The 26,319-nt window shown below is 44.9% G+C and overlaps 1 protein-coding gene across 1 annotated transcript; it reads right to left on the bottom strand.

Moving 5' to 3' along the window:
- Positions 1-4,094: 4,094 nt before the first annotated feature.
- Positions 4,095-26,319, bottom strand: GCH1 (GTP cyclohydrolase 1). The gene is made up of 6 exons (XM_037393733.1): positions 25,948-26,319; positions 13,537-13,646; positions 11,252-11,307; positions 8,129-8,160; positions 7,051-7,135; positions 4,095-6,488 (listed from the first exon to the last, which is right to left on the bottom strand). Exons 1-6 carry the CDS (start codon positions 26,237-26,239, stop codon positions 6,362-6,364), a joined length of 702 nt encoding a protein of 233 aa, XP_037249630.1. The 5' UTR covers positions 26,240-26,319; the 3' UTR covers positions 4,095-6,361.

The following is a 26,319-nucleotide window of genomic DNA, read 5'->3' as shown; positions in this document are numbered from 1 at the left end:
ACCGCCTCTCTGGGCGGCCCGGCCCAGCGCTCCGGCACCCTCACGGTAAAGACGTTTTTCCTCACATTCAGGTGGAACTCCCCGTGTTGCAGCATGTGCCCGTTGCCCCTTGTCCTGTCACTGGGCACCACTAAGAAGAGCCTGGCTCCGTCCCTAAGATATTTGTAGGCATTGATGAGATCCCCTCTCAGTCTTCTCAAGGTTCAACAGGTCCTTCTCATTCTCTCTTCCAGCTGCACCCATTTCCCTCCCAGTTTATCTCCCCAGGTGACGAGCAATGGAGATAAGCCCAGACCTGAGGGGCACCCGCTCGCAGCTATGCTGATTTGGGTCCTGGTAGGAAGCGTTTACACAGTGCTGAGGGCTGTCACCCTACACAACTTTAAAAACAAACAGAGATCCTAAATGTACCCTGGGAGTATATTATGAAGGGGAAACCAATGGGAATGATGTTTACGTATTCCAATAACCTATCTATAAGCCACACAACCTGCAATAATGCTGGCTAGAGTGGAAAATGCATGCAAAGGATGAGCCCTCGCTCTCTGCAGGAGATAAAAATAATAGGTAAAAACAAATTTACCATTTGTTTTACCTTCAAGATACCCCCCTTGGCTAATCTGATCATAACAATGTTGCTAATGTTGGATGCTGATAACGTTAATTATACAGGAAAAAAATTTTGCTTTCTTCCTATGCATCAATGCGCTACAGCATGTCCTGGCTGGAGTGGCGGCCGTCACCTCCTCCACCCACTCCCACAGCTCTCCATCAGCTTGGTGCACGGCTGCTGCAGGTGTTACAGGACAAGGGAGCTAAAGAAATGCTGTATGGTGAGATACAGCTTCTCCGGGGGAACAGCAGGATGCCGAGAGGGTGTATGAGCACTGATGGCCAGGGCAGGACGGAGTGGAGCCATGAACATCCCCCATAGCACCCGGTAAGGGGTTCCCCAGGTCACACGTGAAGGTTGGGTGGTGGGCACCCACCCCAGCAATGCTCCTTTGGTGGCATTCATCCATCTCAGGGAAAAGAAGTACCACTGTTGTTTGCCTTAGCACTTCTAGAATAGTTTACAGGCCTGTGTAGCTCAGCCACCCGCTCTTAGGTGGATTTTTAACCTTTGCTTTACTGTTGCAATCTCAGTATGGAGCAGCAAAGCAAACAGGTAACGTGGCACCGTCCACTCTGCCCGAACTGCCCCTGCAAAGCTCCAACACCAAAACAACAATGCAAAGTTGTTCAAAAAAGATCAATTCCTCAGGATTGTGTTTTTGGGGTTATTTTAGCAACATTTCTTCGAATACTTGTGATACATTTCCTGTCCCTTTTAACAGCCCAGCCCAAGACTTTTTAATTAAAAAGAGCTTTAATGTTGTATATCCTCCCACCTACTGAATCACAACTGCAACTTTAAACACAACTGGAAGGCAAAGCTTTTCATAAAGGTTATTTCCCCAAGTTCAGCAGAAGGTCTCAGCCAAAGCTCAAAGGGCACGGCTGACGGGGGGCTCTTTCCCAACACCCACAGCTCACTCGAGAGCGCAGGGGCAGAAACCAGAGGCCAGGTAATGAGCAATTTGAGCTCGTTAAGCAACTAAGAGCTGCTGGAAGGTTACGATGGCTGCATAAAGCCTCCAGGATGATCAGAGCCCTTGACTGCAGCTGCTGAAGTCAGTCAGAAGGTGGACTTTTGGCTGGAAAAAGCCTATTTTGAGTAAATGCCCAAAGGCAGGCATGAGCTCCAGTCACAAGCAATGCAGGTGGGCAGGAGATATCTGCCCAGGGTTTCCAGAAGCATTCCCACCTCCAGCAAGCTCCCAGACCAGGGCCAGCTGGGACATGCTGGCAGGGCAAGCAACCCACCAGCCAGGTCTCAGTAGGGAATTCAATCCACAGCATAAAAGGAACCAAGGCCACTTCTTCACACCACGAGATAAACAGGACTAACCACCTCTCAGGGCTCCTAGCTGAGAAAAGTTGCACGAACCAAAGGATAAACCTGCACCTAGAGGTAGAACACAAGGAGAGGACCACAGAACCTGTGCCAAGGACTCTGGATGGGCATAGCACAGGGCCTTGTTGACCGGTCACTCTGCAGCACATGTGCAGGAGATGATGGGAGACACCCAAAAGTAAACCACAGTGATAGGAAAAATGCAAAGAAGCTGCTTATACAGGGGACTCTTGAGGAAAAAAAACCTGAGAAGCAACACATACCACCAGAGGGTATCAGAAATGAATAGAGCACGTGATGAAGCACGTGGGAATCATGGTAGGCTGTGGATGGTAGGATGTCACCTTAATAACAGATTTTGGTTCTTTCACAATTTGATTTTTGCTTTCTTCTGGTTTTCCGTTTTGAGCTGTAAACACTTTCAAGCTGAATATTTTTTCAGTCCAATGAAAGCAGATTTTCCCATGATCACAAAGCCAGGGAAGTTCCTTCCCAATCCCACACCTCAAAAAAAAAAAAAAAAAAAAGCAGGGAATGGCACATTTCTTGCAGAAATGCCTGTTTTGACAAACAGGCCATTTTCCACCACAATCACCAGTTTTAATATACAACCGTGAGAAAGACAGAAGTAACTCAGCTTCATGACAAAGACTATTCTTGACAATGCTCCTGGGGCTTCCCAGGAGGGTTATTTCCCAATAGGATGGACCATTTGGAAAAAAAAAAACGCATGAAGGGCTGGAGGGGACTTTCATTCATTATTCCTTCTCCACTGCAGACTGCCACAGCGTTCACCCACAAAGCCACACTGTACCAGCGGATTTCCCATCGCCGCCTGCAGCCCAAAAACTTCTCTGGTTGCTTGGTTTATCATGTGCTTCAGCATAGCGAAGTAGGTAAGAGATTAAAGAAGCTGTGCTGGATTTGGCTGTGATAGAGTTAATTTTCATATAGGCGTTTAACGTTATCTTTTTTCTCTCCTTTTCTCATCCGGGCAGCAGAAAAGCCAGGGCCAACACAGGCTGATGAGGGCTCCTGCCAGAGGCTGGCAGCTTGCAGGTGGTCACACTCACCTGTTGGTGCAGTTATAGAATCATAGACTGGGTTGGGTTGGAAGGGACCTTAAAGATCACCTAGTTCCAACCCCCAGCCACGGGCAGGGACACCTTCCACCAGACCAGGTTGCTCCAAGCTCCATCCAGCCTGGCCCCGAGCACTTGGAAGTCACAGCTCCAACCACAGCACAGACACCGCCTGCCCCTTCAAACCACCTGGCAAAACTGGAGAGCAAACATTAAGTGTAAAAGGGCTACAAAGGGACTTCCCCAGCACACACAGGCAGAGCCTGCTTTCCTTCTGGTGACTCGGGGTGATGAGACCCAACAGGGTGGCTGAATGCTGTCCCTGGGTGTACAAGCACAGCCACACACAGCCCACACAGCCCCTCTTCCCTCTACACTACCTGTCGGCTACAATGCTCCCCAGGAGTCTGGGATCTGTAGAGTTTAATTTTTTTCCCTGAATCTCAGCAATACCTGCATCCTGCGAGGCCAGCAGAGAGGCTGGACGGCAGCAGGAGCCTTGAAGACAGCCTCGCTCCCTGAAAGAGCAGTGCAGCTTCTGCCAGCACAGGCTGAGCTCGTTGCTATGCGTGGTACACCGTGGGGAGACCCAACCAAGACTTCAGCTTTGAGGTCTCTTGTTGCACCTGCATCACACCTGCTGTTAGGATATATCTGTTCAGGCAATTTGAACATTTGGCCACAAACCAGGTATTTCCTCAGTGAAGTGTGATGAGGCATCCAGAAGTGCCCAAGAGGGCTACAAGCCCACGCGAGGCTCGATAAATTCAGCAGCCACTCCACAGCAGTCACTGCCTCCCACCTTCCCTGCCCCAACAGATTTGCCAATGATTCCTCTGGCAACAAGGTAAGTAGTGACAGAAGAAGGTGACACCGTACCTCATGGGTTTTTTGCTGCCCAGTCAAACAACTCATCTGGGGACAACAGCAATCCAACATCTCATCATAGGCTTGGAGCACCTGCTAGCATAGAAACAACCCCCACCCAAGGAGACGGAGCTTGTGCCACCTCCTTGTGCGATGCCATCACCTCCAAGTCACCAAGGATGCTACCATTCCAAAGGATAATACTGTGCTTTAATATTTTAGAGACAATGGACTTTTGTGGTACAACAGCAGGCTGTACGTACTATACATATATACACACTGGGTGTAGTTAAAGCTCATGTATTTGAACAATACTAATGTTCAAAAAAATGCACCAAGTCTTACAACGACAAAAAAAAAGGCGAACAAAATCCAAGGCCACAAGTATAGAGAGGTATGTTTTAAGGACTACAGGTCGCATGGCAATAAAAAAAAACAGTGGTGGTGCAATGTGAACTTTATCCTGAACAGAGATAAGTGGTTAAAACACAACCTTTTCATTACCTCAGGAGCAAGACAGTCTTTTACAGAGACTTTTTACTTTCCAAACTAAATAGGCAAAGAGAAACAAATGTACTAGTGCAGTCACCAAATTCTCCTTCCAGTTGTTGAGCTAAAAAGAGAAAGAGTTTTACTCTTTTTTTTTTTTTCAGGCAAGAAAGATTTAAGGCTTTTCAGCTGGATATTTGAAACATATACTGAACTGAAAAGGTCTGCTCTCAATCATTTAAGGAAAACAAATGCCATAGAGTTAGTGTATTTTATAAATGTGTACCACACAGCTTGTTTACACTAGCAGACAAACACTGCTATAGCACCTAAACTCTACAGAATCCAGAACGGAGGATTAAAGATTTTTCCAATAATGCTGTTAAGGTCAAGGTAAAATGAGTATTATTAAACACATGAGGTGGTTGTTCTTGGAAGTCCTTTAGGCCCAATGGAAATTTGCCAGAACTTAATTTTCATTTCATTTCCAACATGGGTTGAGGCAAGAGACAGGAATGTTGGTAAGATCAAGCTTGCCAGACCAGGAACTGCCTTTTAGGTTAGCATACAGAACATCTTGGATTCATATTCGCCAAAGCAGATACGACTGTGGGAACATGCATTGTGGGCATCTGACACCCTGGCTGACATTTTATTTTTTAAGTTTTGCCTCCTGTGCTTAGTTTGAGAAGGGTGGTTTTCATTTGTATCTCATGTTTTCCCAATTAAGAGTTACAAAACACCCATTAAAATTGTAACAAAGTATAAGAAGTTCAGTCAAGTCCAGCCGACTGAAACTTTTTGTACCAATACTGCCACATACAGAGGTTGCCACATAAACAGAAAAATGTGGTTTAATTAATTTTGATGGCCCTGGAAATGCTTTTCTCAATTGCTCTTATGAAATAAGTTGTTGTCATTTCAGGTTACTTTGCCCTGAAACGACCTGCCATCAGGCAGGAGGGGTACAATGTGCTGTGTTCAGGATTTCAGTGCTCACCCCTTTGGTCCAAAATTTATGAGACAAGTCTTTAAATGCTTGAAGAGAAGTCTTCCATTTTCAGATTATGACTAGTTTTAGCTTCTCTGTCTAACCCATGGAAATCCAAGGGAAGCTCAAAATAATAAATACCATTAAAAACCTCTTTGGATATTTTAGCACTTTGCAGACAGAATCTGGGGTTTTTCTCCTCCCCCCGTTAAAGTTTGCTTAAAAATAGCAAGAAATTGACAGTGAAAGTGGTCAGACATTCTGAGGCACAGCAAAAAAGGTGCATAAACCCCTTTACATTGAGATAAAACAGTGTCCCAAATAATTTAGAAGCTAATTCCTTGCATGTTAGGAGGCTAGGAAAAATGTGTTTTAAATTTCTCAAACAAAAAAAACCCACCCACAATCAAAAAAAGGAGCATTAATACTAGCAAGAATATAAAACACCACCAGAGGTAACATCTCAAAGAGGTATAACATATATATCTAGATACTGAAACAGCCACTGTAGGACTTGTAATAAAATACAGTCAGAGAGAATTCAGGACCATCCTTTTCAGCAGCAGTACAGTATCTGCAGCGTAAGTGGTCCTACAAAGGATCCACAGACTTGCAGGTGTTTCTTGTGCTGCTCCATATTTATTCTAATAAACATAATTATTTCATAAATATCCATTTCACTCCCAAGCCCCACTTCTCTCTCAACACCAGCATATTCTGCATTGTGGGTTGAAAAACATTTCCAAAACCCTACTCGTAGCTTGTAATCCTGTGACATCAGCATCATTGGAAATCCAGGAGGAGCCTACCTCATCATTACATTTTTCATTTGCCATCAGAAGTCTCTTACTTCACAAAGACTATGACAACAATTCACAACAATTTAGTTTAAAAGTGAGATGTAGGAACAAGTAAGAACAGACAGCGACACTGGACAGAACAATCTCCAGAGTGCATTTAGAGAATAACACAGTTTCAGCTCCTGATGAGTGTCAAGAATTCTTCACGGGTCTTTGGATCTTCCCGGAATACCCCCAACATTGTGCTGGTTACTGTTTTACTGTTCATTTTCTGTACCCCACGCATTACCATACACATATGCCTAGAAGAAATGGGAGGGGAATCAGTAAGTCAGGCATACTCAAAAGAAAAAAGTAATCCCACAAGGAGAGACCTTTCTTACACGGTCATGTTAAATTCTGGGGAAATAACAAAACCTCCATATCCAGAATGCACAACTATCAGCAGTACCTCAGCTGTCCTCTACAGAAAATAAAGTCAAATTCCCAGCCCCTGAGCACTGTCTTCTCTCCTGTGATCCTAGGAAAATCCCACCTTTCCAACGTGCACTCTGATCACAGGGACATGCCTGTTGCTAGTCCCAAGCTTTGCTCTACTTGAGCAAGTAGAAGGTGCCCTGAGGCACAGACCCAGCGCAACTGGGACAGCTGACCGCACAGCCAGTTGCCACATCTCTGCAGCAGTTCAGGTATGTCCTCAACTTTCACATGGCTCCAACCCCCAGGCCATTTCGCTTCACACTCTGCCTCAAACAAGCATGACAGCCACCACAGCCAAAGAGGCAACACACAACAGCTCTGTAGCACACAGCTGGAGTTACACCCAGCCTATACACTACCTCAGAACAGCTCAGAGTAACTTACGTAGCTTCAATAACCACTCCAACTCCAGCAGGCTGTAAGGCTTCTGTGATAGCTATTGCAATTTGTTTGGTAAGGCGCTCCTGGACTGAAAGAACAACAGAGTTCAGTCAGGATTAAATCTGACTAGCATCAATGCACCACCACTATCTGGATAGCGATATATTACATCCTCACTTCCAAGTGTGCCTGTTCCCCACCACCCACACAAGTACTGCTCTTCCTAAGTAAATTTTATTAGTACCAAATCACATCTTATGTTTTGTACCCTGGAACAGACCTTTTATTTACTTGTTTATATTGGGAGTCACTTTGCATTACCCCTTTGCAGGAATTGCATTACCATGATTTGTTGTAACAGCTCTTACATTTCCTATTATGCAGTTACATTTTCTTCCTTCTCTATTTTCTTTCAGTTTTTATGTATTTGTTCACTGGCTTTACTGCTGCATTATTCATTCCCTACACACAGTTTCTCTTTTTAAGGAAAGGAAATGGAGATTAAAAAAAAAAATGAGCAAATTTAGAGACTCTATTGTCCTGCAAAGCTTTACTTCCTGCAGCTCTAGCACCCTGTCTTCACCAATCTGACACCTAAAGGTCGCCAAGATTTTTGTCGCCAAGAACAGGCCAAATTTAACTGCAGGACAATGAGAGCAGACTGAGCCAAACCCAAGGCTTCAGGTCGTGCAACTTCCTCCACTTCTCAGGGGCTGCAGGCAGGCAGCTCTCGCTTTGTTTCTTCAGATAAGAAATCTTGAAGGTATCTCTCAAATTATCTGCAGGAGACTTCATCTCCAGCAGCATCCAACTGGTTTAGTTATTCCTGGCAGCTGTATCTTGTAGCACATTTATCCTCCGAATCCGTTACTGCCTACATCTATTTTCATAGGCTGATGTTACCCTTCACTTGTAAGGCAGAGGCTAAGTAAGATGACAGACGAGAAACATCTCTTCAAGAAGAGTGGTTTTCTTCACACTAAACTTTGCATAGCTACAGTCCACCCACAATTAATTATCAGTACCCTGAGCTGGCTAGCAAAGAAGTGCATGCAACAAACCCAGAAATTCATCTGTTCACCTTGTAATCTTCTACTGTATATTTCCACGATCCTAAAGGAGAAAGAAAAAAAGACAATGCTTAGTTATTCCCATCTGACCATTGTCTGATCTTCACCATTGACTCGACACTATCAAATATGCTGGTGTTAAGGGTGTCATTTGATCACCCTGTACTGATCTGCAGCCTTCCTGGAAATCCATGCAACATCACGCTGCTCCTCTGCCCCTGGCTGGCAGCGCTCAAAGAATTCCCCTACCACATCACTGCGTTTAGGGACCGGTTTCCCCTACCTGCAAGCCCAGAGACTATTTCAGGGGCAAACCCAGCAATTCTCCCTAAAGCTGCTTCTGTGGGCTGTTACTTCTGAATTACTTGTACCACCACCCACCTGCATCCCATGGTTGCAAGGGAATCCATGCCCAAAGACTCCCTGAAAACTAATCCTCAAACAGAGGTCAGACTACCTCCTTTTGCTTCAACCTAAACCAAATGCTGTTTAAGGACAGTTCAGATACTGAGATTCCCAGAAGGTTACTGAAATTGAGCAAGAGATGTTTTGAATTCTTGCATTTTAACCACAAATCCAACTAAGAACAATGAGACTGAATTGTCTTTATTTAAAACAGACACCCTCCACCCATATATCACACCATCCTTCACATTTCAATGCGGGGATCACCTTAATGCTCTCCTCAAATATTACTTCAAATTTAAGCCACTTGTGGGGCAACGCAAGTGATACTACCATCATTTATCACCATAATACTATAATCCACATGTTTAAGAAAAGTCTTACAACTGCTCTGACTCAATCGGTTATTCATGCCAACCTCAAATGCTTAATTACACGTCAAGTGGTCACGTAAAGAAGCTGCTATAGAAAGCTTCAATATCCGTCTGGTCAGACTAGACAAAAAACAGACACCGGCTGGCAGCCTGAGGCATTAGTTACAAGGAACATTTCTAACAACGAGACTTGTCTGCTGTTTCGGGAAGAGAATTATATGCAGAAAGTGCCCTTCAGAAATGAAATGGTTGTGTTACAGCTATTCTAAACAAAGCAACATAATTTTTAGATTAAATATATAGATTGGAAACAAGCTGATGCTGAGGTACTGCTACACCGGTGTTGCACATAAGTAGTCCTATAAGGATGTTTACATAAACACAGTTATTTGCCTTATCATTTTCGAGCCTGAGCTTGAAGTCCAAAGAAAGATCTTTGTTTACAGAATACAGGTCATCCACAACTACAGAAACTCACCACATTAGACTAATCCTATTATGAAAGATTAGGCCTACAGTACCAACAGCCTCATAAATCTTTGTTTGAACACTGGTTGCATTATATAGGGCACAAAAGGGAAGCACTATTTGGCCCACCAATCTCTTCATAGTAAGCACTCAAAAGCGAGTGAGAATCCAGAACATTTTGTTACACACTAATCTAAGCTTTTCATTATTGCAATATATGGGAGTTTTACCCTGACTTGAAAAAAGAGGCAAGATACAGCCTTTCAAGCACAATACAGGAAACCTTGCATATATTCATGCATATTCCTACATGGAGAATAAAGAGTAGGGAAACTGTACACTTTTAGCACCATGTTGCCACTTGCATTAAAAAAAAAAAAATCACTGGATAGTTTTGAGCTCCTTTTTACATCTGCAGTTCAGAGGTAACTAGAAACCAGAGCAAACACAAATCAACTGATGAGTATTTCCAATGTGATGCTCAATTCTGCATTCAAGCCCTGCAGAAATGAAGGCAAGTGCTAAAGACAGTCTCTTCAGGAAGGATGTTCGCCTTCAGAAATCCAACTTACGAAAAACAAAACAAACCACACCACTTAAAAAGATCCAGCCACACCAGCCAACACAAGACAAGCCCCTGAACTGCCACACAGACATCCCCAAGCATAAGCAGCTACAGAAGGCAGTGTCTTTCACCCAGCAACTGCAGTGCTGGCAGCTCAGAACCTCATCCTACAATTTCAAGCAGTTAGGTGCAGCCACAGAAAACACGTAGGAAAAGTTAAACGTTGAACTGCCTGTTTCAGCCTTCTAATCAGAGCAAAGTCCACTCCTATAAGCACTGCTAAAAGACATGAAAATGGCCTCCCTGTAATATGAGGTTAACGTTAATAAAGATGTGACCTCCAAGGGCCCTTCCACTTCCAAATGAAATTCACTGTTGTGCAAGCAGAGCACAGAACAGAGCTGACTTTAAAAGCATTGTAGTGCTGTATCCTACACATTTCTTACCTGCTAAGAAAACCCAGCAGGCATGCAGATTTACAAGGCTAATTCTCATTCGTATTATTGGAACTACAGCAAGATTAACAGACATATCAGGGAAAGCGTAAGAAAAACCTATGTGGTCTTTCTGTACTGCAGCCAATTTTTCAGATTCATTTCTCAAGAGAGACCCTTCCCAATAAGCCATAAGCTGCTTATTGAAGGGATCTACCATCCCCTTCCTCACCAGAACTAGAAAGCGTCACTTCCTAACAAGATTCAGTGCAACAACTGATCCAAGAGCACTTGGTGAGGAAAAAGCTGTTTTACATAACAAATGGATTTCTCAAGTGTATCATAATTGCTTTGTTTCTTAGGCTGAACCTTATCTATAAAATCTGCCCCACAGCTCTCAGCAGGTCTCAAGCGAAAGAAAGAAATGCCAAATTTATCTGAAGAGTCAGCTCACAGATGAAAGCTTTAGATTCGGTTTCTCTCCATAGACTGTGTTCATCTACAGTTTGGAAGTTGCAGATTTTTGTTCTTGTCGGTCAAAATACACACAAGTAAGAAACAGCTAGAGATCCCCGTGGGTTTTTGTGGCCAGCCTGCCATAGACCATGCCTCTTGCTTCAGTGCTCCCTGGAGACACTAATGCTTTGAATGAACATACAGAAGCGTTACAGCTCTACTACAGTGAACTGGTGTCAGTTCATACAGAGCTCTAAGACTTATCTGTCCTCTCCACAGAAAGCATAATGCCAAGGATTGGTCTAAATCCAAATCTAGGACACAAAGTGGACTGAGCTTTAGAGGGGGACCAGATTAGAAAGATTAGCACAGTTAGCACAGCTTGGAATCCTTTTTACAAATTAGTATCACTTTCATTACGTTAACACTTACCTAGCAAGCTTGCTGAGGCCAAGTACTTGTTTGTTAGGAAGATAGCCAATATGTACCTAGACAGAGGAGAACAAACCATTAACAGAATCAAACCCACACTTCGAAATGCATATGAAACTCATGCATAGAGAATGAGATGTGCGTTTGCCCCAGAACTAAGTCTGGAACAGTCCAGAAGTCTTAGCATGTGGGAGGAACATGCCACCATGCAAGCCTGAAAAATTGTGGAGCTAAGAGACTGTAAACGCCTGGTGAGGTCAGTGTCCTGGTGAAGAACAGGTAAGTTTTCTGAGGGGGAGAAAAATCACAACTCTTCAAGTCAAGGCTTATGTTCCAAGTCTCAGGAATGCTACAGAGTACTACTACATTTGGGTACAAAAAGCAGTCTATTACTCAGCACAGCACTATTTGTCTAAAATAAACACGCTTTTCCTTCACGACCTAAAATGGATTTAGGGAGTAGGAAGGAGAAGGGACAGTACTTCCAGGGAAAGTTCTGATGGCAAGAAGTACTTAGCCACTAAAATCAGGCTGCACTTATTGATTTTTTTTTTCTGCTTTGGTAATACCATAGATCACCGTATGATTAAGTCAACTTCCATCCTGCTCGAATATGGATTTGTTAGTGAACACATATTTGCACTAAGTTGGAGTAATTCTTTAGTAGAAAAGTGCTCAGATACGAAGGTGGGGGAAAGGCATTCAGCTTCTTGTTTCAGAAAGCAACACAGGCTACCGAACTCAAGTGGGTTTACAGTTATAATATGTTATAAACCAGCATCTGTGTCACTGTACCGGAGACTTGAAAAATTAGCCAAGATACAGTAGGGGAGTGTCAGTGTAGGATTCTGTCTTAGCACTTTGCCTAGAGGCCCCCTCTCAGAATCCTGTATTGCTGTACCTGCAGTTAGAGGTACCACAGTACACCTAATTATTGGCTAACTTGCTCATTCCTATCACTTCTGTTGGGTAATCAACCCCACTGACACTTTTCAGACACAAAACATTTCAAAGTGAGAGATATAACTTAGAAATAAGCGTTGAATCCTGTTCCCCACAGAGTACTTTTGCAAATTTCTTTATTTCATTTAAGATAGTACTGCAAATACAAGACCTACTGGTCAGTATTTGCAGCCTGTTTGATATACCCAACAGAAGAATGGTTAGTCTGAGAATATTTAGAGGCATACCAAGTCATTTACCAGACCATTATACGAGCAGGACCAATTCGGTGTTTGCGAGGAGATTTCTCCAAACCACACAGGCTAAACAGCTAGATGTAAAAAGAATGCATACATTGCCACAGGAGTAATGAAGAGAATATAAACAGTACATGTAACCAAGAATAACAGGCAAAATAGAAAGCTTGCACAGAAAAGTTACCTTGTCTTCCAATATAAAATACTAACAGTAAGAAAAGAAAGCAGATGAAATTGAGTTGACTCAAGTAAATAAACAGCTAGTTTCTGTTTGGATATTTTATTTTGAGGAGACAGTTTACTTGGAACATACGTGGTACTGATCAAGTTTTACAGACAACAAAATCACTTGCTACTCTCTGGCCTGTGAATACTTTACAGTAGAACAGATGGGTCAGAATAAGCTCCATCCTTCTATGCTGGTAGGGGAGCAAAGAGGCTGAGATGTGCCGAAAGGACTACCCACTCTGAACTCTTCACCATATTTACAGTGGTTAACTTGAGAATTTTTATTTTCTTTTCAAAGTTGTTGAAATTGTGATGCCAACACCCTCCGAAACACCAGCCCCTTTCATGGGAGTCCCAACGTAAGCAGCCCCCTGCTAGTCAGTTCTGACCACCCTCTCCCTGACAGGGTTTGCTTATTTCAGACAGGGCCGTTAATCAAAAGTTTGTTCCACTCACGGGGGGTTCCCGAGATGAATGTGCACTAGATAGCTCCGAGCCAGAAGCTAAATCCATGACAGAGCCGGCGTGCAGGGTGAGCTGGTTTAATATCAAGATGTCTGCCCTCAAGGCTTGCTGCTGCTTCACAAAGAAGAGCTTTGATATGAAATGTCAGAAACCATTAGATTACTTAGACTACGAAAGGTTTAGTGTTGTATTTTAGGAGCTTAAATCCAAACAAAACTCACATTAAGGAGGTCTTCCTTATTTGTATTCTGAAAATTAACTTCTAGAATCACAGCCGTAAGCAGCAAATACTTATAGCTTTAAAAGCTTTGTTGCTACCGCTACGAAGTCTTTTACATGTACTTTAGGTCTTTTATCGTGTATTCCCACATTTGTTTTGTGAAGAAGAGTTACCTTTCCAACAAATGGAACGAGGTGATGCTCACACAATGAGAACATGTCTATGTCCTTCACAATTACCATCTCATCATGGTCTTCATCAAAGATGGCATCATTCAAAACATCTGAAATTAAACATTTGCATTAAAAAAAATAATAAATGCACAAGCATGGGAGGTTCTTCCAGCCAGTATTTGAGAAAGTTTATAGCAAGAGCATAGCCCTCTCAGAACTACAGAGTTTAGGGTTAAGATATGGGAGGCAAATAAGGAATAACACGACAAGTATGCTTTGGTTTGCATACAATCATACAGTTGCCACAATACTATGTCAGACTACCTACGTGCTACACCAGGAGTCAGCCTAGAACGTTTTACCTAAATAATAGTTCGAGCCCAGGTTAGAATGAGTCTAGTCTTTGCAGAATTAACATGACGTCTTAAGAACAGTTAAAAGTACAGCTGATAAAGCAAGTGCTGAGGAGGAGAGCACATCTCATAGTGGGCTTCCATTAGCATTTCCACATACCACAAGTGAAGCTGAGCCTGAGGTTTTAGAAAAGCTAAGCAGTCACAGTGGTTTCTTCAAACACTTCAACGCCAGCCTCACTATCCTCAAAAAGGCTTTGCACACAAATAAGATACTGTTATTTCACCCTGAAGCACACCAGCCAGCAGCTGTTCAGGTGTGTACAAAAGTTGAAGAGACAGCTCTGTATCCACAGATCAAGGAGAGATTTGCTGTCCTGAACTGAAAGCAGGTATGTATATGCATACTCTGGTCTAACTCTGCACCTCAGAGTTAACAGAGGGTTGAGGTGAAGAAACCCTCAAAGATAGAAGGAAGAGACAGCTCAGTAAGAAAAGGAACATGGATTGTGACACTTTGCTATCCTCAGAGCTCAGCAGAACAGATCCTCAGTCGATTTTCCAGATTTAGCGGTCCCCCAATGAGTGCCCAAGCAATCCTGGCATAGTTTACAGCAGATCACTATAGTCTCCATCCAGATTGCAGGCAGCTGGACCATGCCCGGAGAGGTTAAATGTAGAACAATCTCAAATTAAGAGACCAAAGCTTCTGAAGGACAAGAGAGAAGAGCTGTATAACAGGGTAGGGGAAGAGAACAGCAAGAGAGAACTAGCTCTACACAGAAAGCCTGATAATCAAAACATGGAACTCCGCAAAAAAAGTTAACTTGAAGCCACAATGACTTCCAGTTACTTTCAGGAACCGGAGTCACATACACCATAGCTAGAAGGGGAACAAGGGTGTTGAGGCACTGCCCTGCTTCATCCACTGTGGAGCTTAGCACCTGCAGTGGTGATTACACAAATCTAATAGTTGTGTCTGCTCTTCTTGCCTTTATGCCTTCCCCTGACATGCACGTACACCTAATGGCCACCATCTGTTGTCGATAACGTATCATCATCATGGAGCATTTTAATTTCCTGCTTGCTATCAGCACTACACAGGTAACCCTGGAAACTGTGTGCAAGATGTTCTGCCTGCGACGCATGTTCTTTCCTGAGAATAGCTGGCAACCTGCAAGACAGCAAGGCTGAACCCCAGAGGCTTTTGATCAGGTCAGAGAGCAGGAGCAGGGGCCATGAAAGAGGCCAGGAAACAACTCTGTAAAGGCACGTGATTTTGTTCCTTGTATTTTAGAGTCTAGTTTACACCAAACACTGCTGGAGAGGATTTTGATTACATGGGAAGCATCACACAGTTGTATAACTACAGATCCAGTCAGGAATAGCCAGAGCAGGCTCAGAGGCGAGGGAAGGGGAGACAGAGCAGCCACCTGGGTCCATAGCTCCCTCTCGGTGCACTCTGCAGACTCTGTGCCATTTCTTCAGCGGAAAGGCAAACAGTGGTTTCACAAAACCTGCTACTATGCCCAGTGTTATTAAAGCAGAATCCAAACAGATCCACGAAGCATCTCCAGAGTGACTATTGCTGTTATTAGACCACCAGCTTGGCTCACGCCAGCCTTGCCAGGAGCGTATCAGAGCCCGATGTTAGATATAGATTTACGTCAGCACGCTCGCAAAGCAGACTGCTCAGAACAGTCAAAAACAGCCATATTCTCATTAAGAGTCACGGCAACATGCGACACGGCGTAAGGCCAAAGCTACAACAAAAGATGCTTCAGCCACAAAGTCTCATATACATGTACATATATATGCACATACACACTTGTAAATCCATAAAATATATACTAACAGACCCTTAGAAACTTCATCTAAGGAACCTAATTATTTGGAATGCTAAAGAGCCACACTGTATTGTGCAGATGGACGTTAAGCCCTATTTTAAAGTTGGGAGAAAAAGAAGGTTAAGTGACCTGTGAAGTACCACACAGGCAACTTCAGGAATAATAAAATTTTTATATGTATTTAGAATATTTAATATTCAGGAATAATAAGATTATCCTTCTTGCATATCTCCTCTTAGCCTAGAGCCCAGCATCACAGGAGTCTGGGCAATGCCCCTCACAGCCAAGAGAGCTTTAGAGGTGTGTGAGCAAATAGACCCATGCATCAAGAATACAACCACAGCTGTGGGATTGCTTCCCACTTCTCATTTATACAGGTCCTGCCAATTTTGCACCTTAGATTTATTTACTATCAGCAGCAACTTGCAGCCAGATCACAGATGATACCTGCTCAGCCGCATAACCTCTGCAGCTGTGCCTGTAGCAAGGTGTGCTGATTTTAAGTCAGCACCAGTTACTCCTTGAGAAGGAAGGCCAGAGCCCATAAAGGAAGAAACCAGATTAGTGTTAGCCCCTCCAGTAACCCCTTCACAAGTGCCAAATGATACAGGGGGATAAAGGTAAAACAAAACATGAGATTGAAGGGTGCTACCCAAGTAAATGGCCACAGTGTTAAGAGAGCCCCAGTCACCCCATCACGCTCCAGTCCCACTTGCTCTGCTGAAAATAGGCATAGCTTGAAGCCTGCCTATCCCTACACCTCCCGCTTTGAAATCCAGGCGTTATGCTGACAAAACAGTTAGGTAAAAGTAGCTGTAAGATGCTGTGCTATGTCCCACCGCAGCAATTGTTTTCGGTAATTACACAGGAGGGACTTGTTTGGCAAAGACTCAAACACTTTGTGCAGGGAGGCAGTACCATTTTATCTAACTTTGTCTGCCTTCCATTATTATTCTTTTTCAGTCATTCAGTTTGCAACGGCATCAAATAGGGCTCCAACAAGTCCAGCCTGCATCCTGGAGACACAGCAGAGCTGGGAGGACAGAAGGGGAAACGGGGCCTCCGACTAACCAGGCCAGAGGCAAAGCAGGCGAAAAACTCATGCCTCTTTTCCTGTTCTTTCATCCTACCCGCTAGGGCATGCTGCCTGCTTTGCTAGCTTAATTTCAGTTTCCTCATTTGGAGGCCCCAAAACTTTTACTCTTGCCACCCAGGGCAAGGTCTAGAAGTCATGTTGTCCCTGCCCAGGCACGTCCCAGTTCACAGAGCAACATGGCTGTTACACTGGCTGTATCTCTCAGCTGTAAATTCCTCACCTGCCCTTCTAATACAACAGCATCTTTTCCATTCCCTCCTGTGACACCAAGATCTTCAAAGCAAAGGCATAGAAGTCAACAGGGCTTTCAGAGGGAAAGAGGGCTAGAAGTAGTAAATATTACTAGCTTGGTTTCCTGACAAAGGCAGGCCCCTTCAGCTCAGATGGGCTCCTCCTCAACAGGCTACTTTTTCTTAATACAAAAAGGAAATTCTTCCTCTCAAAGGAGGTAACACTTTTACTCCCTCCAAGTACCATCTGCATGCTAGTAGAACAGGACTAGCATCTCCTCCGCTAGCAAGATGGGCATATTCATACATCACCCCTTGGCCTGCCAGAGCCATACCTCCCCTCACTCTGCTTTTATTAGGCACAGCTGTGCCCAAGTGCTGCCACCCAGCCCTGTCTATATGCCAAAGGAGACTGCAAATAACACCATTTTCATTCTCCGCTACCCCAGAAAAGTCAAGAGAATTTACTGCTTAAGTCCTTAAGCCTAGACACATCACGTTAATGAAAACCTAAGATTTGAATTAAAATACATGGCTGAGGAGGAAAGGAACAAGAACAAACATTTCATGTACAACTGGGGTGCTCTCCAGATTATTCCAGCGGATTTTTCCTTCAGCCCAGGGTTCAAGTCCTGCTGTAGAAGCTTCAGTGGGCTCTAAAACTGAACAGTCACTTCCCACTGCAAGTTAACTCCTGAAAGAACAGAATTAAATTTTCCCCCCTTTATCTTCAGAAAGAGTTGATAAAAGCAAAAATCAGAATTAGATGTAGACAAAATGAGAAAGACCTTTCAGGATTTTGCGTCAGAGCTAAGCAAAAAGACCTGTTGCTATAGAAACTATTTGCATGGCTTTAATGTGACACAAGAAAGCAAAAGCACCTCTGGCAACCAAAGAAGCTAAAGCCCACCCAGCATATGGTGAAGGGAATGAAGGGTGGCAGCACTGTGCAGAGCAGCAATGCATCAGCTTCACAGCACTTCAGATGTCCCATTTTTAGTATGCCTGGGACAGAGGAGACTGAAGTGATATAGATTGTTCTCACTATGAGTTAAAGTACTTCCCCATGGTGCTAATTTACCTCACTGCTCCACTTCAGAGAGCAATCAGACTGAGGATTCCTCAGTGTCAACAGGGTGACAGCAGCCTCAGAGATTCCACAATACTGTTCCTTGAGCTCATCCATCCTGGTAGAGACAATGCATATCCTGCCACCCATTACAGAGCTCCAGACCATCTTCATGACAGCCCATCTCTCTCCATAGTGACCCATAAGTCCCAGCAGACAGCCGAGGCCATTGCAGCATGGGTTCAGGCCAAGGAAGGAGGCAGACATCCTATCAGGGTGGCAGGGCAAGTCACACCACACTGATACCCATTAGTTTGAACAAACTGAAGTACGGGTTAAGGTCAGGTACTTCCCAGGAACACAGAGTTACACCAAAACCAACGGCAGGGGACCTTGCATGAGCCAGGAACAGGTAATGGTTTGGCAGCTACTCCAGAACAGCACTGCCACAAGCCAGAGATGAAAGGCCAACCCTTCACTAAGGCAGAATCAACTGGGATATGCTGGCAGATACCTTTAACCGTCTTTCTAAAGAAGTTCCTCTGAAGACAGAGGTAACTGATAGCAGGAGACATGACCTAACAACTGAACGCGTGGCAGGGAAACCACGAGACTACAGGGTCAGAATTAAATCTGGAAGGAAATTTCTGTAAAAACCTTTCAGTTGCTACTGGGTAAGCAGTAAGAATCAAAACCAATTTTTTTTATTTATTTATCCATGTGATGACACCACGTGTAACTGCAGTTAGAGAAAATATTCCGGACAAGAAACAAGAAAATGATTGCAGCCTTACAGTATTAAAAAGGTACCAGGAATTTATTATTTATATAGAGAAGAGAATCAGGCTATAAAAACACTCAATCATACAGAGTTTGTACTGCTGCAGAAAAGTTAATTGCTTCAGGTTGCTAAGTCCAGGTACACCATTTGCTTCAAGAACTCTTGAAGTGCTCTAGAAAGAGACACAGCCTAAGATACCAGATTATTATTTAAATGGGCAATAGATTTCAAAAGCTGCAGGGAAAATTAAACATGCACTATGTGGCTTCCTTGCCACAACGTACCTTCCTAACAGGAAACAAGAGAAATACCAGGCACAGAAGAATTTACAAGTTTGGCTAATATTTCAGATTTCACCACTGCCACACCAAAGCACTGAAAACAGACATTCAACTTCAGATAGTAACAGTTGTTTCCAAAGCAAAGCTTAATTCCTCAGTTACCTGAGGAGAGGTGAACCAGAGGTGTAATTTAAGGCACTTTCCATAGAAGCAAAGATGGAAGGAAAGTATTATTGCTATTCAACTAACTCTGGCCATCATTTGTACAGATCCATTTAGTTTCCTGTAAGACACTTTTCATGCTGCAGTGAGACTCGAGTCTATTCATAAAAGATCAGTTATTGAAGACTCTCAGATGAAGCTAAGATTAGGTTCTAGAAGTTGTCCTCTGCCAGGAGGTTTATTAATGTGAGGGAAAACACAGTTATGGAGATGCTCATTAAAATGCATCAGGATTGCAATAACCATTTCAATGCCTTATGTCATAGAAGGTGCTGAAAGTCCCCTCCTCCACCCTTCTTTCTGAAATTGAAACAAAGGAAAAAAAAATCAGAAGATGAAACAACACTTTGGAAAAGCAACATGAAAAGAGCAGAAGCCTTTGATATTCAAGATCCAAGAGGTTAAGATATTTAATAAATTCCCAGCAAAACCCCAAACTAACTCAGTGTTACCTGAACATTAGTGGGCAGGGGAGATCATCCTGGGAAGTCCTACAGTCCTGCTTCCCAGCAGAAATTTCACTGCACCAAGTACCTGTTTCAGCGTGGTAGGCTTCACTCGTGGGGATACAGGTTGAAAAAAGAAAACCCCAAGAACCTGACTCTGAACAACCCTGTATCTCCCACTCACGGGTTCACAAGAAACAAGCCACAGCCCTACCACAATAATGGTGATGCTTAAGTTAATAGGTTAGGCTGTTGCATCTACAAGAAGCAAGAGAACCAGCAGTACCCTGTTTCCAGGAAAGAATGGAGTAACTCACCAGCTCTTGGCAAAGTGCAGTGCTGCTGATCGAACAGCCTTGTTTAAGGCACTGCCTCTCTATTTTTACATAGCAATGCTTAACACCTCTCATCCACAGCAAAGTAAGTAGGACTGGAAAAAAATATGAGGTTACACCACCACTGTCACCTGTCAAAATACCAAATCCACACAGACAAGAAGATGAAGAAAAAGAGTACTAAGGTTGCATTTTTTTTTTCACCGTAGGAAGAGCAACATACACAGTTCAGCAGGTGTTAATCTACAGTACGAGACCTAACTAGTTATTGGCAAAATAAAAGCTGCATCGTAGAGTCACTTAGCTTCCAGGCAAATAAAGCATACATGCAGCCTTTCAAACAGCAAATTTATCTCCTGCTCTTATTTCTAATTTTCATTTCCGTATTAAACATGGTGAAAGGACATCTGAACCTGCCAATATGTTTGAAAGTTAACACACCTACCATGAATTCTCCCAGCCTTTGTTCATCTAACAGCTACCACCATTACCAGCAAGTACACCGTTTAGTGAACGTGCTGTTCCACTTAAGAGTGCTTATGTATGATAAAAACAAGTTAACTTCCTACTGCAAATGCAGGCAGCTTGTTCAGCCCTGTGCCCAGTGTTTCCTACAGGATTACACAACCTGAACCAACTCCTTTATGATTTACCTTTTGAAGCTAGCGTCCTTGGCATCCACTGTAACTGACACAGTTTCTGTAACTTACCCATTAGCTCTGCTTAGCAGGTGATTCTGAAGTCTTCAGCTTCAGTTACAAGTTAAAAAATCGCAGATGGTACTATTTCCATTTTTTCACTTGTTTACTTGTGCTTTGTAGTATTTATGTATAGATTCACAGACAGCACCTCCGAGTATGACATCAAGCCTTTTAAGGACAGACAGATCTCTCAAGATTTAGTCTTTTGTGGCAAGCAATTGCCTGAACCAACTATAAGCATGCTAAAGGCAACTGGCTATCAACAGTCCTGCTGCGAACCTGTATTACCCAAGGGGACAGGGTACCATTTCGTAATATAATTTACTCCCAGAAGTATGAAGCTGATAGATCTGACCCTGGAAAAGAAAACACGTTCTTGGATGCTCATGCAGAAGCACTGCACAAAACTGAACAGTAAAACCCTGCTCTGCCATCCTTACAACAGAAATCTCTTAATGTATTGTAACAGCTGTTAGCCTGCACAGCTGCCCAAGTGTGAACTGCTAGCATTTTTTAATCTGGTCCCCAGGTGGATTTTATTTGAAGTCACTGGAGGCATTCTTGCTACTCCAATGTAAGTTTGATGACTAGTACTATAGAAGTAAGACAAATACATTTTGTTAAAGACAGTGGTTGGGACCTTCAGTAAAGCCAAGATTAATGAGAGGAGGCATAATCTAGAAAGAACAGAAGGAGCCAGATTTAGACATTTAGCAGGTAAACTCTACTAATGGCTCTGAAATACAATACTGACCAGCTGCAGAACACAGATAGCAAAGATGATTAACAGGTAAAGCAGGAACACTTACTTCCCACAATCAAAAACAAGCTCAGAAATACATACACAGTGGAAGCTGGAAAGCAGAATCACCTGCTACTCGCATAAATCTGAATGGAGAGACGGGACAGAATTTAGATGTCACCTTCCCTACAACACTACAAAGTCAAGCCATGGAAAGTACAAAAATACAACCACAATCAGGTGTCATGGAAGCAAAGTGACAACACCCAGGAAAGAAGATCAAATGTCCAGCATATTTAACCATGTCCCAAATGTGTTATGTTCTCAGAGATGTGGTAACTAAAAAGATCACAGAATGGTTGAGGTTGGAAGGGACCTTTACAGGCCATCTAGTCCCAACACCCCTGCAGTGAGCAGGGACATCTGCAACTTGATCAGGTTGCTCAGAGCCCCATCCAACCTGACCTTGAATGTTTCCAGGGATGGGTCATCTACCATCTCTCCAGGCAACCTGTGCCAGTGTCTCACCACACTCAGTGTAAAAAATTTCTTCCCAATATCTAATCTATACCTGCCCTCCTTCAGTTTAAAGCCTTTCCTCCTTGTCCTGTCACTACAGACCCTACTAAAAAGTCTGTCTCCACCTTTCTTGTAAGCCCCTTTAAGTATTGAAAGGCTACGATAACATTTGCCCAGAGCTTTCTCTTCTCCAGGCCAGACAACTGCAATTCCCTCAGCCCATCTCCACAGCAGAGGGGCTCCAGCCCTCTGAGCAACTCCGTGGCCTCCTCTGGACTCGCTCCAGCAGGTCCTTGTGTTTCCTCTGCTGAGGACCCCAGACCTGGATGCAGTGCTGCAGGTGGGGTCTCCGAGTGGAATCCCTTCCCTTGACCTGCTCGTCACACCACTTTTGATGCAGCCCAGGATGTAGTTGGCTTTCTGGGCTGGCAAGCACACATTGCTGAGTCACGTCCAGCTTTTCATCCACCAACACCCCCAGGTCCTTCTCAACAAGGCTGCTCAATCCTTTCATCCCCCAGACCGTACTGATACCAGGGGTTGCTTTGACCCAGTGTGCAGAAGCTTGCACTTGGCCTCGTTGAACTTCATGAGCTTCACATGGGCCCACTTCTTGAGCCTGTCCAGGACCCTCTGGATGGCATCCCATCCTTCAGGCATGTCAACTGCACCACTCATCTCTGTGTCATCCACAAGCTTGCTGAGGGTGTTTGTTCTTTAAGTGTGAATTATCAATCAAGGCTCCAAAAGAAAAACAATACCCATCAGCTGACCCTGCGGAACCACCCATCAGCTCAGCAGCTTCCAAAAGCTTTACAGGTTCCTTAAGCCAAACTCCCCCACACTCACACCACTTGGTCTTCTCCAATGCCGCCACAGAGAACAGATTGCTGCAGGGCAGGTAAGACCATCATCCCTCACTGTACCCAAAAGCTTCCAGCAACCTGACTGCACTCAAAAGTATTTAGTGACAGGTAAATACAAGGCATCACTCAAACCACTAACCTCTGAGGGCAGTGGGCAGCATTCCAGGTAGTCAGGTAGCTTAGTTGTGCTACCAACCACGGAACCCCCACATTTTCACAGTAAGTGAGGCTCAAGTCAAGCACATTAAACACTGAAGACCTCCTGCCACTAGTGTATTTGCAAGTTTACACCCTCCAACCTTCGCTATATTTCATAATTCAGGATTTATATATTATATCATTTTTGTGTTTGTGTATGGCATTTTAATATTCCATCAAAAATGAACTGCTTTTCTCCTGCCTACCCAAGGCAGATACTCAAGCACACAAACCCAGAAGGCTGATTTTAAAGCCTGCAACTGTACTAACACTCACTACCTTGGCTCATCTTTGCCACTCTTTTCTGGTTGTACAGCCTGGCAACACTTCCACATACTAGCACAGGTTGTGAGCTTAACTAGGGCCAGCTGAGAACAAGTGCTTATTGCCACACACACTGCTTCCAGCTTTGTGTTTCTACAGTCACCACCACAGCGCTTTTACTTAAGAAACCTTTTATGAAAAAATGGGACTTACAGCTATTGTAACTATCTGTTGTCCTCTGCCTGTTGAGGGGTAAACTTGAACACCCCAACATACACCATGTAAATCACTGCTTCGACCTCTGCCTATCCAGACAGTTCCACATAAGGAGCTGAATAAGCTGCAAAATAAAACTGCAAAAACAAGAGGTGAAGGCTGCTTTTTGTTGAGGTGGGGGGGGGTTTAGTTTTTTTGTAAAATTATTTCTTTTACAAGATAATTTATTCCTGTCTAGTTCACAGCCTGGCTAGGCAGGCAGTTGTACTAGTATAACCAAGTTAACAGCACAAGGGGAACTACAGCAGAGACAAGTAGCAGAAGCCACAGTCCCACCGCTAGCCTTGTTCCCAAAGCCTTTAGGTTTCAAGATGGATTGAAAACTCTCCCCAGAAGTTATTTCCATACCAACTTTCCCAGCCAATTCCTCATCCACTAGTTGTTTTCCTAGCTGCTGCAGACCTGCCCTTCAGCTACAGCTCTGTCTTCTGTTTGGCTAGTAAGAGTGGGAAGCCTGGAAGCTGGGCATTGTACAGGCAGCAGTGAGCAGGTAGAAAGTAAAAGGATTCCCCACCTGGCACAGGAAAGAATGTTAGTATCACAGCTTCGTTCTATTTCCCAGAAAGAAAACAAAAAAAGCAGCCCAATAGTACAGCAGCTAGCAGTGATGCTTTCTACTCTTGAATATAATTGGTATGGATATTCAGGAAGGGACAATCCAGAACTACTCTGCTTAATCCCAGAGAATCCACATTGAAGCAGAAAAAAACTATTAAAAAAACCTTAAGGGAACATGCCGCTCCACACCAAAACTGGCAGCAAGATGAGAGAGGACTAAGAGGGGCTGCAGCCTCATCCAGGTTCAGCACAGAAATCTGTGTTCAGGAACTATCACTAAAAGAAAATCCTTCTGCTAGAGACTGGCAGGATGACTGAGAGACATCCTGTGTTTTACAGCAGTAGAGACACATGCAATCCCCAAGTAAGTTATTCCCAGTAGACAAAGGCTAATTCTGTGAGACCCTGATGAAACCAACTCAAACACAGCATGCAGCGGGACTAAAAGAAGAGAGGTACAAGAACGGCCATTGCAGCCCAGAGCCCATTTCCAGATCTGAACCCGAAAATCTAGTTTAATCTGAAAGGCAAAAGAAATGCCACTCCTCTAGGGAGAAGCTAGGACACAATGCTGGCACACAAGTATGAGCTGGTCACGAATAAGTTAATGCTGGAAGTTACACTCAATCTGATTTCAGAAGAGCCAACAGCTGGGAAGTGAAACAGAAACTAAACACAAAGCCAACCTTGAAGCTGAAGCACAGTGCATTCCGAAGAGGCTCTGATGCGTATGCAGGAGCTCCCTGATGCCAGCCATCGGCACAGTTCAGCCTCTTCATTCAACCGCAACACACCAGCGCGGTTCTGGGGCAGGCTCAACACACCAGCGCTGTACTCCGGAGAGCGGAACATGATCAGCTCCTTCTGAGTCACATTTGAAGATCTTGGCCGACAGCATTTGCATCCCTCATGCACTGACAGGAACTTGCCTTTTACTGGGGAATTCCCCAGCTTACCAAGCCCTCTTTTACTGTTTGTACTGGGTACAGCCTTTAGTGGAAAGGCTAAGAGGAAAAATGGATGGAAAACCTAAATTTTCAAGTAGGATTCACCCTGCACTGGAAGGGAAAACTCCGGAGTTGCTGGCGGTGAGAACAAATCCCACCCAGTCCCTCCCCTCCTGCCCGCAGCCAGCAAGGGGAGAAGACCCGAGGCGCCCCCCCGCACCCACTCTGGCTCCTGGGGCCCTGAGGCGCGGCAGGGGTCTCCCTAACCTCCTCATCTCGCCTCCCCAAGTTTCATTCCTACCTTTGAAGAAGCTCACCCCAACAAAAGCACCGGCGGGGCAGGCCCTTGGCCGGGCACACGCAACCGGCCCGGCGCCGCTCACGGCCCGCGGGGGCTGAGGGAGCCGCGCACCGCCCTGGGGGGAAGCGACGCCGCCGCCCCAGCCGGGAGCGCTGAAGTTTATGACAGAATGCGAACGCTACCGGCGCGGACTTGAAACAAAAAGAAATGGGGGGAAGGAGGGTGCGAAGAGACCCCAGGTGCCGCCAGGCCACCCCGCTGGGGACTCACTGGCGGGGGGCACCGGAGGGGCGGCGCGGCGGCAGGGCAGGGGCGGTGGCCGTTTAAGCTAGCAGCGAAGCCCCCCCGGCCCGGAGCCCCCCCGGGCAGCGCTCCCTACCCGAGATGGTCTCCTGGTAGCCCTTGGTGAAGAACTGCATGGCGGTGGCGGCCCTCCAGGGCGTCTTCAGCAGCCCCTGCCGCTCGGGGTCCTCGCCTAGCGAGCGCAGGATGGTGGTGTAGGCGGCCGCCAGGCTGGGCAGGCTCAGCTCGTTGTCCTCCTCGCTGCGGGGCCGCTCGCCCCGCCAGCCGTTCCCGCTGCCGCCGGGGGGGACGCGCGGCGTCTCGGCGCCCGCGGAGGGCGGCGGCCTCTCGGGCCGCGCGTACCCGTTACAGCTCCGCGCCGCCTCCATCGGGCGCCGGCAGGGCCCGGCCGGGCCGCCGCCGTGCGGGCAGCACGCTGTGCCGGAGCCCGTCGCCCTCCGCCCCGCCC

Source organism: Falco rusticolus, chromosome 7 (assembly GCF_015220075.1).
Source record: "Falco rusticolus isolate bFalRus1 chromosome 7, bFalRus1.pri, whole genome shotgun sequence".
Lineage (NCBI taxonomy): Eukaryota > Metazoa > Chordata > Aves > Falconiformes > Falconidae > Falco > Falco rusticolus.
Note: the sequence above shows the minus strand (reverse complement) of the source record. Positions and strands in the feature narration are given on the sequence as shown.

Excerpts from the sequence above, each read along its gene's own strand:
- GCH1 (XM_037393733.1), bottom strand. The coding sequence starts at position 26,239 with ATGGAGGCGGCGCGGAGCTGTAACGGGTACGCGCGGCCCGAGAGGCCG. Across the intron at positions 11,308-13,536 it reads TCGTTCCATTTGTTGGAAAG|GTACATATTGGCTATCTTCC; the intron begins GTAACTCTTCTT and ends TCCTCTGTCTAG. Across the intron at positions 7,136-8,128 it reads ATACAGTAGAAGATTACAAG|TCCAGGAGCGCCTTACCAAA; the intron begins GTGAACAGATGA and ends TTGTTCTTTCAG.